This window comes from Daucus carota, chromosome 9, assembly GCF_001625215.2.
Source record: "Daucus carota subsp. sativus chromosome 9, DH1 v3.0, whole genome shotgun sequence".
In the NCBI taxonomy this organism is placed as follows: domain Eukaryota; kingdom Viridiplantae; phylum Streptophyta; class Magnoliopsida; order Apiales; family Apiaceae; genus Daucus; species Daucus carota.
The window spans coordinates 11,620,286-11,633,259 of NC_030389.2; the positions used below are offsets into that span (position 1 = coordinate 11,620,286).

The 12,974-nt window shown below is 31.0% G+C and overlaps 1 protein-coding gene across 1 annotated transcript; it reads right to left on the bottom strand.

The window, feature by feature from the left end:
- Positions 1–6,577: 6,577 nt before the first annotated feature.
- Positions 6,578–12,625, bottom strand: LOC108200219 (large ribosomal subunit protein uL1c). The gene is made up of 7 exons (XM_017368284.2): positions 12,232–12,625; positions 11,134–11,313; positions 10,969–11,023; positions 8,837–8,964; positions 7,881–7,964; positions 7,131–7,256; positions 6,578–7,049 (listed from the first exon to the last, which is right to left on the bottom strand). Exons 1-7 carry the CDS (start codon positions 12,562–12,564, stop codon positions 6,912–6,914), a joined length of 1,044 nt encoding a protein of 347 aa, XP_017223773.1. The 5' UTR covers positions 12,565–12,625; the 3' UTR covers positions 6,578–6,911.
- Positions 12,626–12,974: the final 349 nt, after the last annotated feature.

Below are 12,974 nucleotides of genomic sequence, written 5' to 3' on the forward strand. Positions count from 1 at the left end.
ATGGTCTACAACTATTATCAGGACACTTTTGCAAATAATACCTACTACCCCCTGGAGTTATACTAAGATTTGAAATAGAGTCATCGCTTACCACACCTGATGCACTATCAGAATCTTGACCACAAACAGATGTAGCATCATCAACATATCGCTTAACATGTGCTGCATCTACAGTACCAACACCTACACGAATTATCACAATTAGACATTAAAAAAACAAACAAAAATACAAAGCACTATAACAAACTCTATTGCAGAAACAACTTATAAAACATGCTCATCTTCACTAGACATAAACAACAACAATAAAGCTCAACAAAACAACAAAATTAATAAAACTAACATTACAAAGAACAGTTAAAAATAGATACAGCACTAAAAAAAAATCAAACACAAAATAACAAAAAATAAATAAATTTAACAACGCAATCAGCAAAATTAATATTCAGAATCTGACAAAAACAAAAATCATAAAAAGCTCAACAAACAGAATCAAACTTTTATATACACAAAAATGAACATTCAGTATATTCAAAAATACCTTGATTGTCACCGATTCTTAAAATATCTTGAGTAATCATACTGAAAAACTATAATATTGATGCTATTGAAGTAAATTGCTCAATACTCGATAGAAGGAGAATGCTCATAATACTCGAATTATTCAATCACCGAATTCAATTAGCACATACAGATGGAGCTACATAGCAGTGAGTGATACAGAGAGAGGCGGGACCGAACGAGAGAGAGGGAGGAAGAGAGGGATAGAGGGGGGAGGGGAGGAGGGAGGGGGAGAAAGAGAGAGAGAACTGCAGAGAGAAAACACCGAGACAGTGAGAGCGATAAAAGAGAGAGAGAGAGAGATATATACAAAATTAGAGAGAGAAAACACCGAGAGAGAGGGAGAGCATCGGAAGTAGTCACAGCGAGAAAGTGTTCGATAAAACTGTAAGTTAATCCATATATTTCAACGGCCAGGATTAACTTTGCTCTTATAAAAATGAATGGCTGATATTAAATCTCAGTTCTCATTTTTTTTAAAGTTCTCATTTGAGCACAAGCCTATTATTATATTTAGATTTTTTAATGCACAATAATTAAGAAAAATATTGATGAAATGAATATAAATTCTGTATTGGGCATATAAAATTAAGTAAAATGTTTATATTCATACCTAATAATTCATAATACTAGTTTTTTTGGCCCGTGCTACGCACACGGGTATTGATTCTTTGATTTTTATCGACTTAATTTATACTTTGCTTTAAAAAAAAACTTAATCTATACTTTATGTCGTGATTAACCCCAAATCTGGCGGGTAATCAGCGCAGTCAAATTATTTATTATGAGTTTTAAATTATAGAATTTTAAATGTTTATTAGCATTTTGTCTCGTGCTACGCACACGTGTATGTTTTTTGTTTTTTTTATCGAGTTAACCTATACATTTTTATTAACAAACAGTATGATATGAGATATAAGTTATGAAAGCAACGTACGTAAGAGTCAAAATACTTGAATTATTAGCGAACAGTACGTTGTAGATGTTAAAAATAATATATACAAATGTCGATTGAATAAATAAAATCACACAACAGAAATTATAACGACGCGAACTATATAAATCTTTGTATTTAGAAATATATATAATTATTAATTTAACCTGATTATGCAGATTACAGAGCTTCCATCCATTCCTCAATTATAAAATTAAGGTGAATATGCTGATGATAGAGTTTCCTCCCGTCCTTAATAAAAATTGATAAATATGTTAAGAAATAATTAACCTCAAAGTAATACATCAATTAGGGAATACATATGTATTCATAATATAGTTACATTACTAAAATTATATAATGCTATAATTATTGCCTATATTGAAAATTGATACTAAGAGAATATACGTGATAAATATCTATAATGGAATAGATTCTGTATTGATTTTATAACGGAATAGATTTTTCATTAATATCATTACAATAACCAAATATTTAATATAATAATAATATTTCATGTTTGGAATAAAAATTTATATGTTCATGAATCTATGATCAAATCATTATTTGTATAGTTAAAATAATAAAAAAATATTCGATAATTGTTTCTAAAACATTTATAAAAGATATGAAAAATAGTAATGACTATATAATTAAAATTTCTCGGCGTCGCCTAACGGCGACGCCTCGAATCTTAAATAAAACAACAAAAACTATAATAAACTATATGTAAAAATTTTATTGTTTAGTTATTTAAATGAAAATTTTCTCATTTATGAAAAATTTATTTAAATAAAAATATACATGTAGCATTTTCACCCGTGCTACGCACACGGGTATGATTTTTTTTTATCTAGTTAAACTATAAATTTTTTATTAACAAACAGTATGATATGAGATATAAGTTATGAAAACTAACGTATGTAACATTCAAAATACTCGAGTTATGTTATTGACGATCAATACGTTGCAAATGTTAAAAATAATATATACGAATGTCAATTTAAAAAAAAAAATCACACAACGGAAATTATGACGACACAGACTATATAAATCTTTGAATTTAGAAACATAAATAATTATAAACTTAACCAGATTATACGTATTATAAAACTTCCATCCATTCCTTAATTATAGAATTAAGGTGAATATGTTGAGAAATAATTAGCCTTAAAGTAATACATCAATAAAGGAATACATATGTAGTCATAATTCAGTTACATTACTAAAACTATACATATGCTATAATTATTGCCTATTGAAAATTGATAATAAGAGGATATACATCATAAATATCTACAATGGAATAGATTCTGCATTGATTTTATAACGGAATAGATTTTTCATTAGCATCATTAATATAACCAAATATTTAATATAATAATATTTCGTGTTTGGAATAAAAATTTATATCTTCATGGATCTATGATCAAATCATTATTTGTATAGTTAAAATAATAAAAAAATATTCGGTAATTATTTCTAAAATATTTATAAAAGACATAAAAATAGTAATGACTATAAAATTAAAATTTCTTGGCGATGCCTCGAATCTTAAATAAAATAACAAAAAATATAATAAATTATATGTAAAAATTTTATTGTTAAGTTATTTAAATGAAAATTTGCTCATTTATGAAAAATTTATTTAAATAAAAATATACTCGTAGCATTTTGGCCCTTGCTACGCACACGAGTATGATTTTTTGTTTTTTTATCTAGTTAAACTATACATTTTTTATTAACAAACAGTATAATATGAGATATAAGTTATGAAAGGCAACGTATGTAAGAGTCAAAATACTCGAGTTATGTTATTGACGATCAGTACGTTGTAGATGGTAAAGATAATATATACAAATATCGATTGAAAAAAAATAAACTCGTGCCACAGAAATTATGAGGACGCGGACTATATAAATCTTTGTATTTAGAACATAAATAATTATAAACACTTAACCTGATTATGCGTATTATAATTCTTCCATCCATACTTCATTATAAAATTAAGGTGAATATGCAAATGATAGAGTATTCTCCCTTCTTTAATAAAAATTGATAAATAAGTTAAAAAATAATTAACCTTAAGATAATACATCAATAAAAGAATACATATGTAGTCATAATTCAGTTACATTACTAAAATTATATGCTACGATTATTGCCTGTAATGAAAATTGATAATAAGAAGAGATATACGCGATAAACATCTATAATGGAATAGATTCTGTATTGATTTTATGCCGGAATAGATTTTTAATTAGTGTCATTAATATAAATAAATATTTAATATAATAATAATAATTCATGTTTGGAATAAAAATTTATAATTTTATGGATCTACTATCGAATCATTATTTGTATAGTTAAATAATCAAAAATATTAGGTAATATGTTCCAAAATATTTATAAAAGATATGAAAATAGTAATGATTGTATAATTAAAATTTCTTGGCGTCGTCTAAAGGCGACGCCTCGAATGTTAAATAAAATAACAAAAAAATATAATAAACTATATGTAAAATTTTTATTGTGAAGTTTGACTTCCCTATTTGCATATGAGCGAGCTATGACAGTCTAGATCTATGTATCCGAATATTTAAAAATCTAATATATAAAAACTTTCTTATCGAGAGCTAAAATTGTGAAGTGAAAAAGTACTCCATTAATTTGAAATTATAACAAAAGGTCTAGATTTGAAAATTGAATATAGTGAATATGGAAACCACTACATATTATACAAAAAAGAATTAATGCCAAAATCATCGAAAATCAAATATATTTTGACAACATTTCCTTATACACATATGAGTTATAGTAGGCTAGATTCATGTATCTGGACGGAAATTGGGTCGTATTCATTCTCGGTGTCTCTTGTCAAAATACAATGACACGCAATAAGAAGTAAACAAAAAGCCTTGATCAGATGTTGAGAAAAAGTGAATATAAATCTTCACACGGTGAGCATCCGATAGTGGCCTGGACGAATCATCTCTTTTCAGCAGCTGCAAAGAAAACTCAATCATAAAAAAAGGATCAATAAATGCATTAGTGGACATATATGCATCATAATCACTATCAATACGAAAGGAAATTATGCAAAAATAATGTCAAAAAAATTAATTACAAAATATCATGTCATCTATACAATATAAAAAACTTAAAAACTGGAACAAAAATACAAAAAAATAGAACATACACCAATGCTAAGCTACAATCCCATATGTGGAGGTCGTATACTTTCAAAAAAGGACTCTCCAGCTTTCCAAACTTTCATCCAATAACTACCTTAATCCAATATTAGGTGAATCATATGAGCTCCCCACATGAGAATACCTATTAATTAATAACATACACAAACTTATTACAAATTGTTGTATATCACACTAATGATTCTACATGAAGACGTTAACGACAATACGATCGCGTCCAAGACCTTTGAGGAACCAAGACCAAGAGTACTGTATCTTGAAAATGAATGCGTATGAAAACTTTACTCTAGTGCGGAAATCAATTACCTGATGCATGTGCTTTCTTTTGATTCTTGGAAATTGTCTCAACACTTTTACCACGATCCACGTCCATTTCTTTTCACACCTGCAGAAACAAAATTTTACGATTATAATCGAGGATTTCGATACTGCAACATTATCATCGAAAGGATTGCAAAACCTGTTGACGACGTTGAATCCGTCTTCATGCTAAAAAAACACGACCACCGTTATCATTGCAATATAAAATAAATGTTACTACCATACACTCTACAAATCGAGAGAGAAAAAATGATCAAATGATTACAGATGCAAGTTGATAATAAGAATTTCGAATTTTAAATAAAAAATAGCAGAGAGAGCATAATGGAGGAGGAAGAGATTGATTTAGATAAATAAGCACGGATTTGTTATGATTAATTATCATGTTTGAATTTGAAATCAATTAGACGTAGTAATGAGTGCCATGATTGGAGGAACCGAATTCAATACCTTTTTCAAACTCTCATATGGTTGGAAGATGCTATGAGATCCAAAAAGCTCAATGAGTGGCTTGATCAATGGAACAGCAATAAATGCCATGCTCCTGATATGGCAGGAACTTGCTGCATGCCCAGTGGAAATCGGGTGGGTCGCATAAAAATCCGGAATATTCTTTCATAGTGTTAAGTTGAATGAGAAAGCTGTCGGGTCGATCCGAAGCTTAATGGGTTGATCCAAGAGAAAGTGAAATTACCAAAGCAGCCTTAAAAAATGACTCATGCTTTAAGAATTATATAGATTTCAATATATATACTCTACATTTAACATATAATATATATGCATATAATATTTTTTATCGGGTTTCGGGTCGGGTCTTGGTTCGGAATACCTGAGATCCAGATCCAGATCCAGATTTAAACTTTTTCGGGTCTAAAAATAAGATCCAGATTTGGATAAAAAAAAATCAGGTTCTGGTACACCCGATCGGGTCGAAACGGATCGGATAAAACTGCCATCCCTGTGTATTCTGGATGACTGGATCTCTCACCACCAATTACCACCAATTAGGCAATTAGACTTCAGGAAGAAAATAAAAGTACGTCATTTGTGAACTAAGTGATAACTAATGCACAAGTCGTGCTGTTCGCCGAGCTAGAAAATTCATTCATATTGTGAGAAATAATTAGATTAAAAGTAATTAAATTAATATATCTTTGTTTTCTCAAAAATATTAAAATATTTTTGTAAAATTTTTATTATTGTTAGGCTAAAAATTTTGCATGAAACTTACCTGTACAAATTTTATACCCTGATGTAGGCTTTTAATCCCACTAACCCCTATCTTTGACTAATATTTGGAATATATTAGAATTGAAGGATTGTCGAAAATCATTAATGGTGTCTTATTTTGCACCTTTGACAGTTAAATGAATACCACATTGAAGGCCATGATCTCGTATTGTGCCATCTTCAATGACTAGCCCACAGATACTTACTTCTTCCAAAAGTTGATAACAGTAACAGGTCCTTAAAGACTCAAGTTAATTAATTAATCTGAACAAGAATGCTATCAAGGGCAGATGGCTATAGGAAATTTTACAATATCATAAATACATAAAGCTAGTAAATGATATATATCATTATCAGCTCATAATTCAAGTCAATGTTCTCAACACAAGATGGAGGAATTTTTTAAGGTCGCAAATTTCAACAAACATAATCTCGACACCTGAGATATAATATATAATATTTTCTATAACCGTAAATGCGTCAGTCAGTAATACAAGATTGTGGAATGATCTCTGAGTAACTATTTTACCACAACAGGCAATTTAAGGCTCTCCCTTCAACTCTGTACTATCTTCTAAGAACTAGAATCTCCATACGCGGAGACCAAAGAGGGAAGTGTACTTCAGAGGATACTAAAACTTTACTTACATCCTTCAAAGATCAGTTGGCAATTTGAAATCAAGCATGTCCCTTATATTTAATTTGATGGAAGGCCCCATCGATGAACATACATGTGCACTTTTCCAGTATACTCCTTTTGCACCAGGGGGCTTGTTCGATTCTACTGATTTCTAGCATATCAAATAAGTGAACAAAATTAAATAATTGTGTCCAGCTAAATAGTGAAACATGAGAGGGAAGAGAGAGAATACCACTGCGGCAAGCAAGTTTACAAGAAGATCTTCCTCTGAAAAATTAGCCTTCCCGAAAGGCAAGTGAACTATCCCAGTTTTATCCGCCCTGTATTCAACCTTTCCCTTTTTAAACTCATTGATAGCCTGCAAGATGCATGGTCCCGTGAACCCCGTATCTTCATTACAAGTTTAAACATGGATTGGATGCTTAAGAGCAAAGGTAAGAACAAGTACAAAATTAAGACATCAATTTAATACAGGAATTTATGACTGCTGCTATTTCTATCATTCAATACTTTCTTGTCATAATATCCAATGACTAAAGAATGAAACAGCTAAAGCAAAATGACTTCGGAAAATGAATTACAATAAAATTGCATTTGGGAACATGTAACTCATTTTAAATTTTGGATTTCAAATGACATAAATTGAGCTGTCATTTCAAATTCTCACCTTTACACTAGTATTTGAATGTCCTGGATTTGAAATGAAATTCAAATCCAAATTTTTTGTGTATCCAAACATGTCATTTGCTCAAATCCAGAATTTCAAATGAAATTCAAGCTCCCAAACAGGCCATTATAGAATATTAGAATCAGTAACTTTGTCGTACAGATACATCAAAAGAAGAAGTAAATATGTTGCAATATTGAAAGGAAACTTGCCATATATATATATATATATATATATATATATATATATATATATATATATATATGTGAGTGCATATAATTCTGAGTATTACTGACAGACTGTAAGAAAGCATACCTGAGGAATGTTTGTTGTAACAGTTCCAGCCTTTGGATTTGGCATAAGTCCTCGAGGTCCTAAAATCTTTCCTAGACTGGCAACCTGATTTGCATAAGATAAATTTCTAAATTATAATCCAGTCATAAACATCTACACCAACACAAACATAATGGAATGGATACATAAATATTTGGTGAACCGTGAACCAAACTCAAATATCTTCCTGCTCTGTGTTTATTAGTTTTGGATGGAAATGGAAATTAAAGTTAAACTGGAACAGAAAGGGAAATATATTGCTTCATTAAGCTTTTTTATTTTATTTGCAGCTACTGGCTTATCATCCCTGTCCCTGTGTGAATTTTGTTGTTCATGCAAAAAAGTGGAAAGAAATATCAAACTATTTGCTTCTACCCATCTTATTTAAAAACATTCTATCAAGACAAGTAGCCAAGTTTTTGTTATAATTTATTTTTGATTCTCTAAGACAGAAGTCCGTCTGTTTTACAAAAGATCAAAAGGAATGGAAAAGAAAATTTTACAGGCAGGAGATGTGATATAGAGAGAGAGTGAAAAGGGGGATGATATAGAACCTCAAATCTTAAAGAATATAGCATTTCATTATCTATTTCACATAAGAAAATGATTTTTAAAGAAATAGCACAAGTTACAACAGTAACACAAATGAAATAAATAGAAGACGGTTGAATTCTTTATATAATGATATTATCATTATAAGATATGTGTCCTGCAAGTCTATTTGTTGATAAGCATTAATGTCATCAGATGTGACAGCCTGACAGGTCATCAACAGATTGCAATATTCCTCAACTACAACCCCTTAAGTTCAGACAAATCTTGAACCCCTGTGATATATCCCATGTGCATAGGTTGCACAAGTCTCAACATTACAAAACTTTGGTGAACAAAGATAGTCTACATGGATACAATTATCTTAAAAGAAAGTTCATCAGTACCTTAGGCATCATATCCGGTGTAGCAATCAATTTATCAAAGTCCATGAATCCTTCTTTAATTTGTTGTATCAAGTCTTCTCCACCGACCAAGTCTGCTCCTGCACTTTTTGCCTCATCGAACTTCTCACCTGTGGAAGAATGTGTACTGTTAATAGGCCCAACAAGCTAAATCTATCTTTTAAACTGTGCAAAGGAGAACAATTTGCAATTATGCATATCATCATATTTGGGATAAAAACCACCAACTAAAAAAATTGTACTGTCACAATCAGGAAGCTTCAACATGCAAGCATGACATAACATCAAAACATCAGAAAATATTACTTGAAAGTAGCAAGTCAAAAAAACACGTGCTTGACTATAAGATGACAGAAAAGAACTGTAATACATCCGTCATCGAAGTAATCCTAAAGTTAATAAGAAACAAGGCCATCTTGTAATATATCGGATAGTACCGTTGGAATCAGGCTTCATTACTCACTTTGTATAAGTAATCCTAACCTTAATGAGAAAACAAGGCCATTATGTGAATTTGATAATTGGTCTTTCAGAGTTCCTTTATAAACTCTTATAAACATCTTCCTGCCTTCGGAGTACATAGTGCCCATGATATTTTGCAAGACTAAAGAAATAGATGGAATGAGTTTAAGACTGATAAACTATCATCTAGTTTTTAGTATACTTGACTACTTAAGTGGAGTATAATATACTTGTGAAAAGTAGGATATTATCATATATTACTATTCCTTGACTAATTTGGTACATTAAAATCTGAACATAACATATACTAATATAGCGGTTGGTGATGGGCATTAAACTGGATCAACCTATATCACAAGTTATAATGTGTGTGAGTATATCTGTGGTCTTTATGACTTCCAGAAAGTAAACTCAGAAACTATTGACATCAACCAGATGAGTGGATCCCACACATTAGATGCAAAGAGACCATCTATTTAAAACATACTAGTCTTGCTTCATAGGGCATGTAAAAATTCCAAAAATATTGACTATGCAGAGAGACGAGATCAGCTCTTCTAGGTTGATGATACGAGGTGTCTACAAAAATGTGTCACAAGGTGCCTAACATACTTATTGCATCAATTAGTATATATTTGGATCACCCTACGGTATCTATCAACCCATGGGTAATCTTATGTCAACTAAAATAAAAATTTAAACCCCAAGATAGAAATTTTATCTGAAGCTGGAAATTGTAGGCCTTGCAGTAGAGACTGCAATGCATGAAGGTCACTCGTAGTCGTGGATGACTAGTTCAGATTCTGAACTTCAGAACTTAATGGTTAGTGATTGTTAAGGAATTACCCCCAAACAGATTTTTTAAATGTGAAAATATTGGATACAAGAAAAGATAATAGTTTAATTCCCAGTAAATTCCTTGTGTTTCTTTCTTCTCATTTCCAATGTGAAAATAATACAGGTAACAATGCAAGACTTCAAACTAGCATATCATATTAATTATCTGGGACTTGTCTCAGATCAGAAGTATTTTGAAAACTGTACTCAATCGTCAAGTGCAAGTAAAAGACTGCACATATACTATCATTGGTATTCTAAAAGCAAACTGTGAAAGAATAAGTAAGGAAATAACTTAAATGACAGTGACAAGTTCAAAGCAACTTATAATAATTACTAAACTGGTCATCCTTCACCTTTCTTACAATCAATCAGATGTAGAAGAACAAGTACTACAAGTTGTTCAATAGTCTAGTGAATACCACTCTTCTACATAATGTGAAATTGAGGGTTCAAGCCCCAACAGAAGCATAACACATGAGTCTCTATATTCCTTGAATCGATCATTCTGGAACAGAAAACTACAAATAGTTCCATCTGAAAATTTTAAAGCACGACACATATTTCTCCCTAATTTTGTAGACTAAACTGGTGCCTCCCACCTACAACTATTTTAGCTATAAGGGGCAATGTATACAGAAGGTACAACATCATGAAAGGTGAGGTTATAATACGACTGTTATATACTCCTCACATGATTACCCTGTTCTCTTTGTAGCACATAGTAGTTACATTTGAACTGGAAGCAAGAATAAGAGTCAAATTTGCTATAAGATTAAAAAAGAGGTAAATCTGAGGCTTAAAAAGAAGTCTACCTTGAGTCAGAACAGCCACTTTAACGGTCTGTCCTGTTCCCTTTGGCAAATTTACCTACATTAAATGAATAGAAAGTTTTTTAGATAAATTATTTGTAGCTTTACAAGATTACAAACTTCGGACATTACTTTGCATAATGGAAAAAAAAAAAGCACAAGTCTTACAGTTGCTCTCAGCTGTTGGTCGTTATACTTTGGGTCAATGTTAAGCCGAAAATGAGCTTCTGCAGTCTCCACAAACTTTGTTTTTGCCATTTCTTTAAGAAAGGTAATTGCTGTTTTCATGTCATATTCTTTCTTGGTCTCCCTCAACTTTTGAATTTCCAAGAATCTTTTAGACCTAGTCTGATCATCACATAACAACAATAAAAATTTTTTAAGCCTATGAAGATATTATGACTCTTGGAATAGGGTAATATAAAGACTAACAGTAAACCACAGGAAAGACTTACAATAAACCAACATGTAGTGAGGATTCTCGACTAAAATATATATAGTGTTTTTTTTTTTGGTATGAGAACTCAACCCCACAGAATGCTACTGGATAACTTATATTGCTACTTCAAATGCACGTGGAACAGAGACCTGAACTTAAGACAAGTAGATAACAACTGAGAATCTACCATTTATTTTTGAATGTAACTGAGGACATATTTGGTAGCATCAAATTACAACATATAGACAAAAGCATTTACCCCAACGATAATTCCTATCTAGTGTTGCACAAATTTTGAAAACCGAAATATGATGTTTCGCAAACATGGTTTCACAGCTCCACCAACTTTTTCAAATAAAAAAGTAGACTGATTTCAAAATATCCACAATCCCATGTTTGTCCCAATTGCAACACCTAGGTCTAAATCACTAAAGGATAAGAATGCTATCAATCATATAGCACATCGTAGTTGTATCTTAGATCATTATACAACTCATTTTAAATATTTTAACATGACAATCACTACAAAAACATAATTGAGCAACAAAATTCCAGGAAAACTAGCAAGAAAGCTAGAAAAGTTCGAGAAACCTATCTAAAACAACCCAAATCAAAAGAAAAATCATATATTTTATAACCTAAAAACTACTACTTACCGAATTATAAAAATCCACCAACCAAAATTACAAAATGTTCAAGAAAACACCAACATTCAAACACTTCACATTCCCTCCACCAATTACAAATTCCATGTTAAAACCCATCAATCAAATGAAAATACACAACAAAATCGAAAAGCCCATGACAAAAAATATGCATACACATACCCTATCTCTCTTGAGAAGCAATGCAGCTTTCCCTTTCTTGGGCTTAGCAACAGGAGCAGAAGAAGCCCCATTTTCCACCACCCCATCATCCAAAACTTCTTCCACATCAACTTCAGCCACAGCAGACACAACAAAACTCTTTTTTTCGGCAACCCAGTTGCTCAATTTCCTGTCTTTACACTTGACAATCAAAGGGTGAGAAGTGAAAGTTTTTGGTGAATTGAAGAAAAGGGGTTTGGATTTAAAGCAAAGGGAAGGAGATGAGGAGGAATTGAAGTCTTGGGGAATGGTGTATGAGAGTGTGAGAGTGGAGGGTGCAGCAGAGGAAGCCATTGATGTGGTGTTATGTTTTGTATAATCAGAAGAAGCTCACTGTCTATCCATACATATATCAAAATGAATTGGATGATGATAAGGAAGTGTGTATTTTACTATTTTTACATACAGTACTCAGTACTGTAAAATTTTTACCGATATTACTCCTATTTTAAGGGTCAAAATTAAATTTGGTGGCACAATAAAAATTAAGGCCGGCCCCCAAAACGATATACAATACACTATATTTTAATTTATGTTTTTTTTTGAAAGAATATTTTAATTTATGTTATTATTGTGAATATAGTGGTGTTGTTATATTTGTATGAAAAATATTAATTAGGTAATAATTCATTTTTGAGAAAAAAAATTCGAGATATATTGAGTTCTCTAGCACATTTTAAAATAAAATAGTATGAGGTTTCAAC

What these genes read in the sequence shown, in the direction of transcription:
- LOC108200219 (XM_017368284.2), bottom strand. Translation starts at nt 12,564, where the DNA reads ATGGCTTCCTCTGCTGCACCCTCCACTCTCACACTCTCATACACCATT. An exon ending in ACCAACAGCTGAGAGCAACT is followed by an intron (nt 11,024 to 11,133) that starts GTAAGACTTGTG and finishes CATTTAATGTAG; the next exon opens with GTAAATTTGCCAAAGGGAAC. An exon ending in TAAACTTGCTTGCCGCAGTG is followed by an intron (nt 7,050 to 7,130) that starts GTATTCTCTCTC and finishes TTGATATGCTAG; the next exon opens with AAATCAGTAGAATCGAACAA.